Source organism: Buteo buteo, chromosome 1, assembly GCF_964188355.1.
Source record: "Buteo buteo chromosome 1, bButBut1.hap1.1, whole genome shotgun sequence".
In the NCBI taxonomy this organism is placed as follows: Eukaryota; Metazoa; Chordata; class Aves; order Accipitriformes; family Accipitridae; genus Buteo; species Buteo buteo.
Genome location: NC_134171.1, coordinates 69,716,843 through 69,732,896, shown reverse-complemented (window position 1 = coordinate 69,732,896; position 16,054 = coordinate 69,716,843). Strand labels below are relative to the sequence as shown.

The 16,054-nt window shown below is 38.4% G+C and overlaps 1 protein-coding gene across 6 annotated transcripts in view; it reads right to left on the bottom strand.

Moving 5' to 3' along the window:
- The window catches only part of SLC10A7 (solute carrier family 10 member 7), a 157,213-nt gene that overhangs the window by 95,504 nt on the left and 45,655 nt on the right, over positions 1–16,054 (bottom strand). For 3 of the 6 annotated variants that reach the window (XR_012651569.1, XR_012651573.1, XM_075035250.1), the window contains 2 exons: positions 6,706–6,744; positions 1,039–1,113 (listed from right to left, as the gene is read on the bottom strand). Coding sequence is in view for 3 of the 6 variants with exons in the window: in XM_075035250.1 (XP_074891351.1) it covers positions 1,039–1,113; positions 6,706–6,744 (114 nt within the window). In the remaining 3 variants the exon portion in view is untranslated. The remainder of the gene's footprint in view (positions 1–1,038; positions 1,114–6,705; positions 6,745–16,054) is intronic. The other 3 variants (XR_012651571.1, XM_075035240.1, XM_075035259.1) reach the window with 1 other exon arrangement.

Here is a 16,054-nt window from a genome sequence, read left to right as displayed (position 1 = left end):
GAAAAAAATCCTACCATTAGCTGTCATATGAGGAAGTAGAAAAAGCAGAATACCCAAATATATCTATCTTTAAAAAGATAGTAGTTAATTATTTTGGAGCTGCAAAGATTTAATGGCTACTTATTGCTACCTTTAAATAAACTTTTTTTGGAAGAACTGGATGCTTGAGTCCTGTAAGACTGAGGGAGATGAATTAAATGCTCAGTAGCAAAAGCTAATGGGAAAACTAAGAAAGCACTGAGACCAGCTACAGCCCACATAATTTATAATCATTTGACAGCTAATAGTTTCATTTTTTGTTATTATGTAGATTTCAATACATTTTCCTCTTAACCATTGGAAAAAAAAATACAGGGACTGATCACTGGCCTTCTAGAGGATACTCTTTTCTGAGAACTTAATAGCACATTTCTTTCCTCTTGGTTACCCTCCTTCTCTCTAACCTTTCAAAGGTAACCAAGAGCAGGGCTGATACTGTTAACTGGTTCTCAGACAATCTGCTCTGGCTGGCCATGTAAATCCCTACTGACTTCATTGGTATTTTCAAATCAACTGTGTCATCAGACAGACCACACAGTAGGTGTTATAATACTCAGATTTCCAGTTATATCCCTACCTGATTTGTCTCAGTCCCTTGGGAGCAAGATCTCATTTACTACTTTTTAACTTTCTGACTATCACACCTTTATACTTACTCCTTTTTTATTTTAAAGGAGTTCAGCATTACTCATAGACAAGCAGATTTGTTTGTTTGTTTTGTAAAAAATTCTGCATCTGTTTCTCACCCACTCTGTCAGTTTGGCTTTTAGAGAGGGAGAGAAAATACTGGGATGAGTGCACATGCCTAGCCATCCCTCAAAATAATCATCTGTATCAAGGGCTCTTTTCTTAAACATGCACTAACAGGTCTCTATCACAGTGAACTTTGTTACTCTGCCTTGCTTGTACCAAAATAGTACAAGCTAACTCAAACTTAGGTATTAAACTGAGCATGCGACACACTGGAAGCAGAAACACACAATAAGAATGAAGGCCTACATATTTTAAAATGTTACTTGGCAGATCTGGAAACAGCTGGTGATGTCCAAACTTACATTGAGATTTCAGATCAAGCTAGAAGAAATCAAAATGAGGATGTTAAATAACAATGAGAGAACCGAGCACCAGCCACAAAATAAGAGTAAGTTACAATAAGGCAACATAAGTGGCTCCCAAGATTATTTAAATTCCACAGAATCCAAACTCTTCTGCCAGGTACATAATATCTGGTCCAAAGACTTGCTGCTGCCAAGATCTGCCATCCCCTTCCACTCATGCAAAAACCCATTCTTCAAGGCTGAGGTGGTTTCCCAAGTGGCTGATTAACAGAGAGAACTTGCTCAGGATTTTGAGAGCTACCCAAATCAAATTCGGAGCACAGACCAGCAACACCACTGTACTGCTTCACAGAGGAAGAGGAGACCACTTCTAAAGGTGTGGTGGCACACCATAAAGCAGCTCCACTTTGAAATTAAACAAGATTCAATCTAGAATTCAGCACCTGTTGTGAACAGACCTCCTGGCAAGATTTTCTTGTAAACAGCTAGCACAGTAAAAAGGGAATCCCAGATGACTGTTCTGCCCCTTTTCATATTGTGAAGACACAATTAAGAGGGAACGAAGGGGTATACAAACATTTGCCTGATTTTAGAAAAATATTTATAATGTTTGTGCTAGCAATAATTAAGCCAGATAAGGATATTTATCCTAGAAATAACTAAGATAAAAAAAGTGACAATAAAAAACACCCAGAATAATCCTAAACCATTCAACATTCATTAAGGTAAAATAAAGTAAATAAATTTAGCCAATTGGTTATTTCCATATTGGTGGATTTCTTTAAATAGTAATGAAATCATTGCTAAAAAATCCATTGTTATTAAAATAAAAAAGTTGGCTCAGCTACCAAAATTAGATTTGTAAGTTGCTGGTCATTCCCATAATTAAATCTGTGTCACAAATTTGCAAGAAAAATGGACACTATGACTAATGCATTTACTTGCTGCACTAGTGCTGTCAGGCTGTGTAAATCATTATGCCTGCTAAAGCAGAGTAGATAAGAATTCCATACATTTTCATTAACCAGCTAGGCTTTACATATAGGTGAAAAGCTAACTTTCATATTCCCTGCTAGCCTTAGCTTTCATTTGGAAGACAACATAAATAAAAACACTAGCCTCGATTTGATTAGCCAAATGGCCGCTCCAAAAATTATTTGAGTTTTTGGACAATATGAACCAGCTCTGTCCCCTTCAAAAGATGGTCAGATAAAACAAAAAAAACCCATATAAACTTAATTTGGACAAAGGAAATCAGTGAAATGATGGGCACCTCGAATAGGTTTCTTCCTTCAGACTGACTTATGTAGCCCAGACACATGCCTTATTTCATCCCATAGGTTTAAACAAAGGAAGCGAAGCTAATCCGAGACAGCATGAGAAGTCTCAACCAACACTTCCATTTTTCGGCTGCCCTTCGCTCTGTTTTCTCAGGAGGGCAATGGTCACCAGAGCAGAGTCCTCTGAATCCTCTTTTCCTCTTGATTTCCTGTCACCACAGACCTTCAGATCTTGGTTACAGTTCTTTGTTTAAGGTGAAGCTGATGGCTGTTCCTTTCACACTTACTGTTCAAAACCCCAAGGCACCAAAGAATCAGACAACATCGACTCACATCACAAGCTGGATAATCTCATGCCTTTCCAAACCCACTGTCTCAAGTGGAAAGGACATTAATGGGAGACAGAAAGAGATTAGACAAGACTGTTTCTAGTGTAGCAGTGCAGAGCATTTTGTGAGGACATCCTCTTCTAGACTTTAAGCCCTCTCCTTCTTCCATGCACGTGGCATTATATTGTCACTGCAAATTGAGTTTAGCTCTCAACTGAGCACGCGTCTCCACTTCAGTGCAAGAACAGCCTCAATGACAGGCTATGCCTTGGTGAACTTAAAGTCAAGGAGCTGAGCCACCCAGTCAAACGCCATGGAACAACTATCAGCACAGCATGTTTTGCAGTATCCTGCCTATTGCTCTGCGCTTTGGACATTAACAAGCATTATTTTTCTGTTGCAGCACAACTTTTAGAAACAGAATAGAAATGCTTAGGAAGCATGGTAATGCATATAGTGTTAAGAATCTCAGCAGACCCGTACTTAACATCCTAGACAACTTCTTTAGCCTTTAGGTGCAAAAGTATCCTCTCCTACGAGTGGAAGCAGCTACCTCAGTGCTTTCCATCTGAGCAGATCTTAGCATGCATCTGCACGCTTTACAGTAGCAACCTTGTTGATAACCAACCACCCAGTATTAGTAAAATGCTCTCAGATTTTATTAAAACCCCATTAAGAGGAAAAACTGAAATCACACATTATGTTCCACAATTACTGTAAACCAAACTGTTTAAACGAGGGGAGGAGATAATGATATTAACTACCCAACTCAAAGCAATCCTCTGTGGTATGATTCTAAATATTCTCTTGGCTGAAATTTATGTAAATTGAATTCATCTATCGTTAGTTATTACTAATCTAGCTACATAAAAAACACTTTTCTGTAACAATTAGTTCTTTAAAACACTGTGTTTTAATTAGACCTGGGACATTATTAAACTAAGTGTAAATACGTACAGTATCATTTCATGCATTGTTTTGCCTGCATATTTATAGGAATATGGGCTTTGGTGGAGTTTAAAAGGAATTACTTCACAGTTGATTGGTAGTTTTTTTTAAATCTTCTTACCACCAAAAACACCTCCAGATGCTTAATCTAAGTGTGTTTCTGCTCATCAAGACATGTTTGGCATTTCTACATTTTGCCTATCACAACGTATTCCTTTTAATCTGAATAAACTCATCTCAGTATCATTCTAACATTATGCTGAGTCTTTTCCTGCAGACATTTTGTTCCACAGTTTATTTTAATTTAACTTCTCAAGCACCCTCTCCTAGTCTTAAAAAAAAAAAAAAAAAAAGAAAAATTTAAAAAGAAAATAAAGGGTTAAAAGCATAGCACATCTTTCAACCCTTTTAAATTAGCTTGCTTCACACTATCATACACAGGCACTGGCCCACAGGGTCAGTCTTGAGAACAGACAACATACTGTCCTCCTGGCTCTGTCAGGGCTACACACAAGTACAGCAACCTGCTCATGCACTACACATTGTAAGACAAGGAATGTAAGAAAAATTGTAGCCTTGCCAATGGTCAGATCCTTCCAAATTATGTCCAGGACACGCATATGGTTATGGTCACAAAGGTATGTAACTACATCTAAGCCTATCCACAGACAGCACATAATCAGACACAAATAGGAAAAATGCAAATGTGATTTAGATTCATCATGAATTAAAGATATAGGAAACAGGATCTCCACCTATACCCAAGCCCATAAGTTAGGCACCAATATCAACTGATGGATTTCCAAAAACACCACCATGACCTTCCATTATCTTCTCAGAAACAGGCCAATTATTTTCATGTTTTATAGAACACTTTTGACTTCAAACAAGTAGAGAGATATATATGCATATATTTAATGCTTTGCCAGTTGCTCACGGAAAACTTACAAAGTAAGTGACCACATGCTAGTGACATTCAGGAGCCACTCAGTTAAAGGCCACACAGACATACAGCACTGTGAAACTGGTGAACAACTCCGGCTACTTATTACAGTCCCTGGCCTACTATCACCCCATTGCATTTCCAGTCATAAGGTTCATCCTATCAACTTCATAACTGGAAAAGTTTGTAAGAGCAAAGCTTTAAGTAAACATATTTGTGATTTATTTTCTGTCATACATACATATTCCCTACATAATCATGATTCCAAACTAGGATACCACAATAAGCATCTAAGCGTGTGTATATATTTGTGACATAATAGCAGCTACTTTCTTTATAATTTTATTTTTAAAAAATCAGTAATTAGAACAAAAATCAGCTGGTACTGTGGTTTGATTCCAGCCGATCTTTAATATTTTTTAAAAGTCTTTCCTGGGAATTTTTTTTACTGCAATGCTGCTCTAAGACTTGCCAAAAAATCTGAAGTGAATAAAATGTGAAATGAGGTAATTGTATGTAAATGGAACTTTCCAATGATCAGTTCATGGAACTAAGATCAAAACCAAAATCGGGAGTATTATATGAACACACAAACTAGCTCAGCTTCTTTAACTGAGATTTCTTCAAAGAGCTACAAACTGGTTCTAGAAATTAAAATATGTTTATGTTGCTTTACTAGGACCCAGCGTTGTAGTCAGATGCTCTGGGGCCTAAATTCATATTTGAAGTCAAAAGACATTCTCCTAATGACAGCTCAACTGAGGCCTTTGGGTATTCAAGGAAACCTCCTGAACTGAAAGCTAGGGACAGCAGAGAAAGTGGAGCTCGTGCCAAGCAACAAGAGAAAATGCCACGCACATACACAGACTTAAGAGTTGCTCTAACACTGGGATTCCACAGTTCGAGGCAGAAAGTACCTTCCTGCCACTGGAGGAGGACATGATAGGTGACAAAAAGGAACAAATATTTGGGAATTGGTATTTTAAAAACGTGAATTGTCATCTATACCCACAAAACTTACATGCACCCTCCTCACTTTAACCTAGTCCCTCAAGAAAGCAGCAGCACAATGCATAACTTCAAAATGCCATGCAACTCTCTCTCTTGGCAGTACAGCTTTACACTCAAACACCCAAACTCCAGCTTTTCATAAAACAATAATGCATGAATTGAGTTATTTTGCACTTGCAGTTTTGATTTTAATTTTCTAATTTGAATTCTTTTGTCATTCATTCATTTTATATATCATAGTCCTCTTTCTGGGGACACAAGACTGGAATCACAAACACACACTTCTAAACATGCACAAAAATTTAGTAAAGAAGAACAAATTCAATTATTAGCTCCCTAAATAAATAAAACAGAGTAGCTTGCCTACATATAAAATAATTTGTATTTAATATTCATTAATGTCTCTCTAAACAACACATCAACAACAGAAATCTATTCTTCATTTCTTCATAAATATATTTATTTAGTGTTGTTTACAGTGTCTTTTCTGAATCTTTGTAGACCATCAGGCCCACAAATACTGTTTTTGCTTTTTACAGAAACGGTTATATTTCCAGCTGGATTGATTGCTTTCCCATATCTAGCTATTTCAGTGTGTTCCTCAGAGACATTGAGTGGCTTCACTGACAGTGAAATATGCTAAACAAATGACAAGTCACTGAGTAAATTAGCATCTACTCTCTGATCAGCTGGGTCATGTTTTCTTTTCAAAATCCATGGCCTCTTGATAGAAAATAATGAGTATTTGATGGGCCTTATTAGAAAAATCAATATATTGATGCCCATGTCTGAAACATCTGCATAATAATAGATTCTGTTAACCCATTAAGGAGAAAATTAAGATGTGTTTACACATTATTAATTTACCATGAGCAGAGACGATTTATTCACTACTTTTCTCAAGAGTTTAACAAAAAGAAAAGAAACCGTAACATCTGCATTTAATGGCACGGTGAAATAAATTGAAAGATGATTCACATTTTTGCCAGCTAAATGGCACAATTCCACTAACACTAATGTGAAAAATACAAACACACCAATGGTACTGTTAAAAGTAAGACTATTAAAACACTTGCTATAAATACTGCATTACTTACCAAAAAACTTCCAAAAGCGGAATTAAATATAGCAGCTGCCTAAAGAGAGAAAAAGATAAATATCACCAATGGTAAAATAGCTATAGTACAAGAACAAAATGTTATTCTCCTGCCCAACAAGCTATTAGATTCTCCAAATAAACACATACACAGAGACCATTAGGCAGTTAGCCGCTGCTTAAAAAATTGCCAGTGGCCTGTAACTTATGAAGACTGATAGATTCTAGTTTATGCATTCATAAATAATGTGCTGAAATGGACAAAAGCAGGAGGAGAAGAAAATCCTTGCCGGTAGACTTAAGAGGCATATCCACAAGAACTAAGAATATCACACAGAAGCTTGGTCTCCCTGCATTTGCTCTAATTTGCCAGGAACATTTTTACATATTGACCTGTTAATAAAAATAAATATACCCCGATTTAACTAAAACACTGCATTTTCATAGACATTTAACAATTTTTCATGGAATATTAATCAGGCAAGCAAACTAATTTAAGTGTTCATCATAATAAAGTATTGAGAAATTCAGAAGTTTCTGTAGTTTGACTAACAAATTTAAAATAGGAACAACAAAAAAAAACCACAACAGCCCCACACTTCTGAGGCCAAAATGTCTAACATTACTTTTTACTCCATAGTCTTTTAAAATAAGAAAATAAACAATTTTGATAATGACTTTAGAAGTGTTTGTGCTTACCTAAATATCCAGGAAATATAAGGTAGCAGTATTATTTCTTAATATTAACTCATTAAATTCCACAAAGTTAAAACTTGAGTCTTGAATAGCTTTCCCCAATTACCAAGAAAGAACAGAAACTCTTGTATGGCAGCCAGTCTGATGATGAAAAGCCACACAGCAAAGGTAAGAGGCAAAGGAGGAGGGAAATTTACCATTTACATGAAGATTTAGACCAGAGTCAAATTAATCACCCTGGACACTTCCAGCCACAGATTAATAACAAGTGGATGTTAGCGAGTTTAGCAAGTTTGAATAAAGTCCAAAACCAGGTTAGGAGCTGTAGCTGAACCTGCCTTCTGCTCCATAAGAGGATGCAATGAAAATGAATGGGTAATGAGATCCTTGGCTCTAGAGAGCTTAGCTTTCTTATTCAAGTTCATAATTAATTCAAAGCTTTGATAATTTCATTAGATTCCTCCTCTGCTGGCCCTATCAATAAAAGATGGCACTGGACCGCAGCTCCTCAGTGGCCCAAATACAAAAACAAATGCAGGCTGGGAAACCTTTGCTGACTTGCTTACTAACAGGGACAATGGCATATGGCACTCCATGTTGCGGAGGGAGCATCTGAATAGATACAGCTAAATAAAACATTATAGTTGACAGTTGTAAACTACAGTAACATATTTTAACACCTCTTCCTCATCAGCATTCCTTTTTTGAACATAAAAAAGAGGCACAAGTCCAAACAGCTCCTCTTGCCAGAGATCACAGCTGAACGCAAGAGTGAGTACTACTTAAAACAATTCTTCAACAAGTGTGAATTAACTCAGGGTTTTCTACTTGTATTTGAAGCTGTGCGGCTGATACTTCCATGTGGCAAGAGACACACACATCACACTCATGCACACAAACCTATGGCAGGGATCAGTTTCAATACAGGACACGTCTTTGCAGGTATCGTTTGTTACTACATCCTTCTTAAAGTTCCTATTATCATTATACTAAAGAACCCATCAGGTTTATCAAGTCTCTTTGGTATTTGTTGGACATGTGCCATTCTTTTACACATACTCATTGTATTTGACCACTTCAATCCAATCAAGACGCAGAAAGGTCCCTTTTATTGCACCCTGCCTCTGAATCCACGAAGGAGGATCTAGACTTCCATTTTTAAGCACACTTAAAGATCTCTTCCTTGCAAAACAATCTTTGCTATATAAAACAGTGTAAATCAGCTGTTAAGATCTGAAAGACAGAAGCATCTGGGCTCCACTTCTGCACCAGAAGGCTGGGAGGAAACTTAATGGTCCCCTCCTCCCCATGCAGATTTTGTGTGCAGAGTGACAGCTACATTTCTGTCTGCTAGAAAGAACCATATCACTCACCCTCTTCAGGAAAGCTAGTGAAGTCCACATAAAATAGACAGAAAGCATAAAAAGTAGCCCTTCCCTCCCTAACATGCTAAACTTACCTACTTGTCTCAAAAATACCTGGTCCTACCAGAAGTTGGGTTCAGGCCAGGCTCCGCTTACAGTGCAGGTGAGCCTGCCAGACCACGTCTACTGATGCAGGAGAAATAACTTTAGTGATAGACAGTCCTCAACCATTTTCCTGGTCATTTCAACAATGCACAAAGAACAAAGCAGTACCTGGCAAGAACAGATACACTTAGAAGGACACTGTGCATCTAGTTTTAGCCACATCAGTGGCCACCAATCCTGATTTGAGCATCATCTAGAGACATGACATTTTTTACTTAAAATACGCTGCACTTCCACTTCCAGGAAAATTTCTGTATCTGGAAAGGTAGTAAGGAGAGATACTAGATGGTGATACTTAGGCCATCAACAAACTTCTTTTCTTTATTCCTTCCTGATCCACCTGGAAGATTTCTGTTTGTTTTGTTTTTTAATATTCTCAAGCATATAACAGGTACTAAGACAACAATCTTAGACAAATTTTATGCTTCAGGTATTCAGCCAGTCATGTGCAAAAGTTAAAATTCACGACTGGTCCGGGGGTACACTAGTTCGTAATTTTTAATTCCCTTTCTCCAAAGCGTCAGAAATAGTCCACATCAGATGATTAAACACTCATTACAGGCAAAAGAAGGAAAAAAAAAATAATCAGGAAGACCACAAATTAAGCTATAATCACTCAGATGATTTGCCTCGGTGAGGGAGGACTTACACATGTCAATTACTCTATTTGCAGTTTTCTTTATAAACATTTCTCCTGCAAAATAAACTTAGAAGTAAATTTTTCTCATACCCACAAACCTCGGGCTTATATTTGTGATTCTGGTTCAACTTAAACAAACGGGTAGTAAACTGAATCAACTGCTCCAATTTGTAATTAAACGTACATAGTAGCATGACCCTGTAGAATTTAAACACTTTGCGCTTCCAACTCCCTTCTATCAAGAGGGATAATATTGCCTACATACCTCACAGGGCATTGTCAAAATTAATTCATTGCTTAAAAAGCACTCTGAGATCCTTAGAGGGAAGATACAAATAAACATTAGTGCTGACACATGATACAGCTAGGCTCTTCATTTTCTATTTGAAACATTTATTAGCCACTATTATTGTATAATTTTTTTTTAGCATTTGCTCCTTTTGTGCTTCAACAGATATCAGACTCTCTGCAGCCAGCTTAAATGAAACAATAAAACATGAAAACATTCAGATGTTCTTACAATATTCCAAGTTCAGATTTGGATGTGTTTGCAAACTGTTCGTGGCACGTACCATTGATATGAGGGGAGAGTCCTCTATAAAATCAATGGTAAGATCCTTTCAAAAGGTAAACGCATAGCAATGTATTAAAATGCAAGGTCAGACCACATTCAAAAGCAGCAGTACTAACAACCAGACCAATTATTCAAGTTTACATCAACTCAGAGACAAGACTGAAAGTCACTGCCAGTACTCCTAACAGGGCTAGTACAGAGAAGCATGTACATCTCCACTTGAGTTTAAAGTAAAACACGCTAGCTCCACTAAACAACAAACTTACTTAGTATTAAGCAGGTCCAATTTCAGTCAACTCTGTATGGCACTGGGCTTGAGGGAACTCTCTCGCTGGTCTGCATTTCCAGGGAGTATCAGCTGGCCTGGAGCACTTTCAAGTGAGAAGTAACCAGCCCACCTCTGAAGGAAACCTATCTGGTAGTACTTGGCAGAAAATTTCCTCTTCCCATACCTAAGCCTAGCACAAAGCTTCAGCCCTTCGTCTCCCACCTTATCCTGGAATATATGTACGGAAAACACTGCTAAGATATGTAACGGTGACAGCAACAAGATGCAAGACAGTCCTCATAGCAACAAAGGCCAGTAAAAGACAGAAGAAAAAGGCAAACCCACAGCCAAGGGGCCGAGCACTTCCCCATGGGTGGGTACCCAAATGCAGCAGCAAGTACGCACAGCATGCGGGTACACGTGACTGGGCAGCGAGTCAAACAGGCTACGGTTTCGATAGCATTAAATACAGAACACATTCTGAACTCTGTTCCGTTTCCTTTTATTTTGGTATCAAACTAAACTATCTTGGAATTTATTAGGCTAGCTATCTTTTGATAATAATGTAGCAGGGCTACATTAAAGAAGAGGAAAAGATACACCGGCAACATTTGGAACACCTGGGTCAAACCCCAACATTTTATCATTATCAGCAGGATTTGAATGAAATTGTTATGCACAACTCAGCTGGAACTACAATTTCCTTTACTGCAGGGTCACAGGGAAACAACGGTGCCTCATAGCTTTGTACGGGGACCATATAAAAAAAAAGTAAAAGGTTCTTTCACCAATATGTATTTATTTTAACACTAAAATGTTTGATTCTTGAGGGTCATTTGGCAGCCTTTAGGGAGGTAACCTTCCTAACTGTACTTAACCCCACGCTTACCCCCAGGCACCCCACAGCTGAGAGAGCACATGCTATGCACACTAGGACCTGTCCGGCCCCGAGTCATCCTTGCTCTGTGGAAAGGGTGTTTGTTCCAGGGCCAAGGCCACAGATGTAGAGTAATGAAACTAAACGTCCTCAAAACATCTCAGAAGAAGTGGCCTGGGCATCATACAAAGCTGCTCTGTGTATGCCCACAACTACCTGCAGTTAAAACCTTATCTTTTTCAGACATTCACTAGTGGGATATACAGCTTAAGTACCTGGCATAAGACTAAATATCCTATTGAACACACATGGCACAGTGAAGAAGAGAGAAAAATCCAGAAGAGTAGAAAAGAACTGGAGAAAGACAAGGACTCTAGCAGTACTACTACAGGATTATGCAGTAAAGGGCAGAGAACACAATGTGGTAGTATAACATTTTACAGTGTCCATGTTATTAATGCAAAATTTAATAGATATACATCTCCTATTTGACAGGAAGAAGAAAAAAAAAACGGGGGGAGGGGAGACTGACGAAGTGATGGAAATGGTTTGACCAAACAGGACAAAAGAGGAAATTTTATCTACCCAAAGAGATCAGTGTAGTTTGAGAAGGTGGAGAAAGAAGGCAGGACGTCAGAAGTAGCCTGAATGAGTTGGCAGAGTCCCTTTAAACAACTCCTTCAATCTCCTGTTTAAAAATAAAATCTCATGTGAGTGTTACAGCAGCTCATGTCTTAACTGCTGTTTCCATTAATAAGATGTTACAGCTCTGTAGAAAGCTATTTGCCACAGCACTGTTACTGCAAACAGAATATAAATATACCTAATAAGGTTTAATCTGTGTTGCTGTTCATAACTATTCATCTGAGTTCAGACGGGAAAAAAATATATATATTCAAGTTCCTGGTTTTGAGCACTAAATTGAATCAGGTGTCCTCTTCTCTTAAGAAAATTAAGTTGCTTTTGTGCAAGAGTGTTTTAATGAGAACAGAGCCTGCCGACATTGATAAATGGGAATGACACCAGTGAGAGCATGTAAGCAGGACAATATGTGCATGTTACAGTCTTACAGGCTATTTTTCACTGACTATCCTGAATGACTTCGCTGTTTCTTAAGGGGCCTATTAATCTCAAATTTAGTTATTACACAACGTTTATTTGAACATATATTCTGTGGATGATGACAGTTAATAAAGGAAATCTTTTACAAGCTGTATTTTTACATATTGTTCCAACTGCAGCTCCCAGTCATTCTACCATATTGATGGAATAACCTAGTTATGATGCAGCTTTAAAAAAGGCACATATATTCAGATTCTTTTCTAAGCATATGGGGACTCTTAAATAACTGTTAAAATGCATATAAAAATCCTGCTACAGCATGGCAAAAATAAAAGAGGTAGTGTTAACTGCTCAACAAAATCTCTAGCTGCACAGTTGCCCCCTCAAAGGCAAAGCACATGCCTTTTTAAGACTCCAGCACCATCTTTGAGAAACAAATAGGGCCTATATTTGACTCTTGGAGATGTATGTACACTTCATGTTGAGTTCAACAGAAGTTGTAGCATGCATCTTACACATGAATTTGGCCCCATGTGTTGTTACGTGATAGGACATCTCAACAGTGGTATTTCATTAAAGAAAACAAACAAACAAAATAACTCACACCGAACCAAAAAACCCACAAACCCAAAAACCCAAACCCAACACAAAAAAAACCAAAAAACAACACAAAACAAACAAAAAACCCCCCAACACAAAACCAAAATATCCCCAACAAAAAAACAGACTTTGATAACAACTAAATTTTGAGTCCAAAGATATAAAAATGTGAACTGATGTTCAAAAAGTCTCTTAAAAAAATACCAAATTATTCTTATTTTTTTAGTGGAGTGGAATTGTACACATAAGCTTAAAAAAATAAAAAATGCCAAAAAACCCACACCACACACAAAAAAACCTTACACCCACCAACCAAGGAAACTCCAGAACACCAACTGAAAAACCCACCAAGATAGGAAGGGGATTATGTTTGTATCCACTGCCATGTTCCCTGTGGTCCAACACGATTTGTTGACTGTGAAAAAGGTATCACCTAATCCCCAACCTGCCTCTAGAGCTGTGCTGACAATACACAAACATTTCTTTATTTCAACCATGTTCAATAACCATCAGTTTTATGGAAATGATGCTGAAAAGGCACCAAAAAATGAAAACAAAATAACTCATATGCTGTTTGTTCACATTTCAGCAGGGGAACGTCATCCAGAGAATGATGTACTCTAAAACACCTCATTGAGCTGTGGCTCCAAAGCTGCGCACACAGCAGATTTGTTCCGGGCTGGCAGAGGTTGCCATCACCCGAGTACAAGTTTGTGCTGCTTCAGCCAGGTTTAGCATTCTGCCACAAGCAGAGCATGGAAACAAGCCGGGGGCTCTGCTGGCAGAGAGTTACTGCCTCCTACCTCTTACCAGCCAAGTTCTTTCTGTTGAAAATCAGTCTTTCACTCCACCATCTTTGTAGTTACTCATAAGCAGCACTGCCTGTTGGTAATCATATTTACAAATACAAAACCATCCATCAAAAGGATGTCAAAAGCCAGGCTTTTTAGAGACACTTATTTAGCGTATATAGTGCTCTCCATTGAAGGATTTCTCTCTTTCACCAATAGTGTCAGCAATACTGAGACAGAGAAATAAAACTATGGCACTTTCTTTCCTTTCATCAGAAATGGTAACTTCTCTCTACTACAAGCAACTGGCATGACTCAAGGGAGTTCTGGAGGGTCAGCATGGTATTTCTCATTCAGAAGCAGTAGGAGATGAAGATTAAAAACCAGGACAGTATATACATTAAAGGTTTTTTCCAGAGAGTAAAACCAGAATGTAAACATTTGTTAACAACTCAACTGGCAAACATTAAGCATTCAGATCTCAGGAACGTTTATATGTCAATCTACAAATTACCATCAGTACTAATATACAGATTAGTAACAGGAAATCCATGTTGAGCAAAGGTTGGAAAGCAACACTGTCCTGTATGGCTGGACCATTTTACTTCAGATTACTTGTACAACTGAGCAGAATGAAAACAAAAGCCTTCGTCAACAGTACTAGAAAGATCACATGAAGGAAGCCAGGAGGGAAGAACCTCTTTCTGGAGTTGGAATGTCCATCTCCACATTGAAAGAACCAAGACCTGGTCTCCTCAGGTATAGAAGAGATGAGATGCTTCATGAGACATAGTGCACAGTGCCTGACTAGGGCAGGCTATCAGCTGTACAATGCGGTCGCTTTGTTTGTAATTTCTTTGCTTTATTCTAAATGCCACAGATCTACCCATACCAGATGCTTACGAGGCTGTGTAGCATACAAAACTGATAGAACGCTCACAAGGCTTACCAGGGGAAAAAGCCTATCTAGGCCCTATCCAGAAACACAAATGTAGGCAACACGCGCCTTTTGCAGCCTCACGTCTATCCCTTCAGGATGCCAAGGTGATGAGAGATTTCCTCCTTCTAACAACCACAGTGCCATTTCCTTTTGACAATGACAAGGGTTGTCAGCAGAGACAGTCACCAATGCTCTCACCTCATCCTTGTGTAAGACAGTCCTTGACCAGCCATACCCCAAGCCCAGCAGTACCCTGAAGCTGTAGCTTAACCTTCCTGCCCTCCCATCAGCTGCAGTACAAAACACAAAATCACACTCATAAGAAACAGTGCCTTCCAGTGTTGGCTCCTACGTCACCTACGTCCTACTGCACCCCAACAGGGCAGTAACCTGAATATCTACAGTGGACTTTTGAATACCAACATGAATAAACAGAGGCAGTTTCTCTTTTTCTCTCCTCTACTTAAAATTGGAAATGCAAATATTAAGATTACTGCCCAGTGCCAGTGTAAACATTCAAGCAAGCAGTGATTTAAAGCTGACAGACTTGTAACAACACACGCTTTCTCATACTGAGTACGTATGTGCATAACTATCCACAAACTCCATGATCTCGCATCTGACCTACTCCTCCACAAAATTCATATGGCTCTGCCGCGCTAGAAAGCTCTGGGTTCCCAGGACGGCATATAGTCAAACTTTTTGTATGTATTTTTCCCCAAATGGAAAGCCCATTTCTGCAGTTTTCCTAGACACCAGGAAACAGAAGGTAACTTCTCCCTTCTACCTATGTACTGTAAAGTATAAGCCTTAGCAGCCTTACATTTGACCTGTGACACAGACCATGCTACACAATTAGAGGGCAAAAAGGAAAGAATCTGACCAGTCACTGACACTTTGGTATGAAAACTACCCACAAACCATATGCGCATCATGCATTTGTTAGTGACTCAAGTCTTATTATTACCTTAGCAGTGAAGACAATAGCTCTCGCACCAGAACAAATGGACTGCTGAACAATGATTTAATAAAGGAGGCTCAGCTGAACAGCGGTATACAAGTAACTCTGCCAACTTGATCCTCTCTTATGGCCAAACACTTCATAACTGTAAGTGACTTTCTCTCTAAAAAAAAAAATTACTGTGGAAGGTATCCTCAAAAGGATACACAGCAATAACAACCTCCCAAACATACTTTTATTTAAGTTCACATTTTCTGAGATCTTAAGCTGTGATAAAAACACTTAAAGGTCTTGTCCCCTGATTCTCCTGGAGACACATCATCCATAACATGATTAGAGGTCTAGTTAAACAATGCATCCCACAACTCCAAAGAGTATTACTTCCCTGCTGAAGTGAAATGAAAGCACAAGG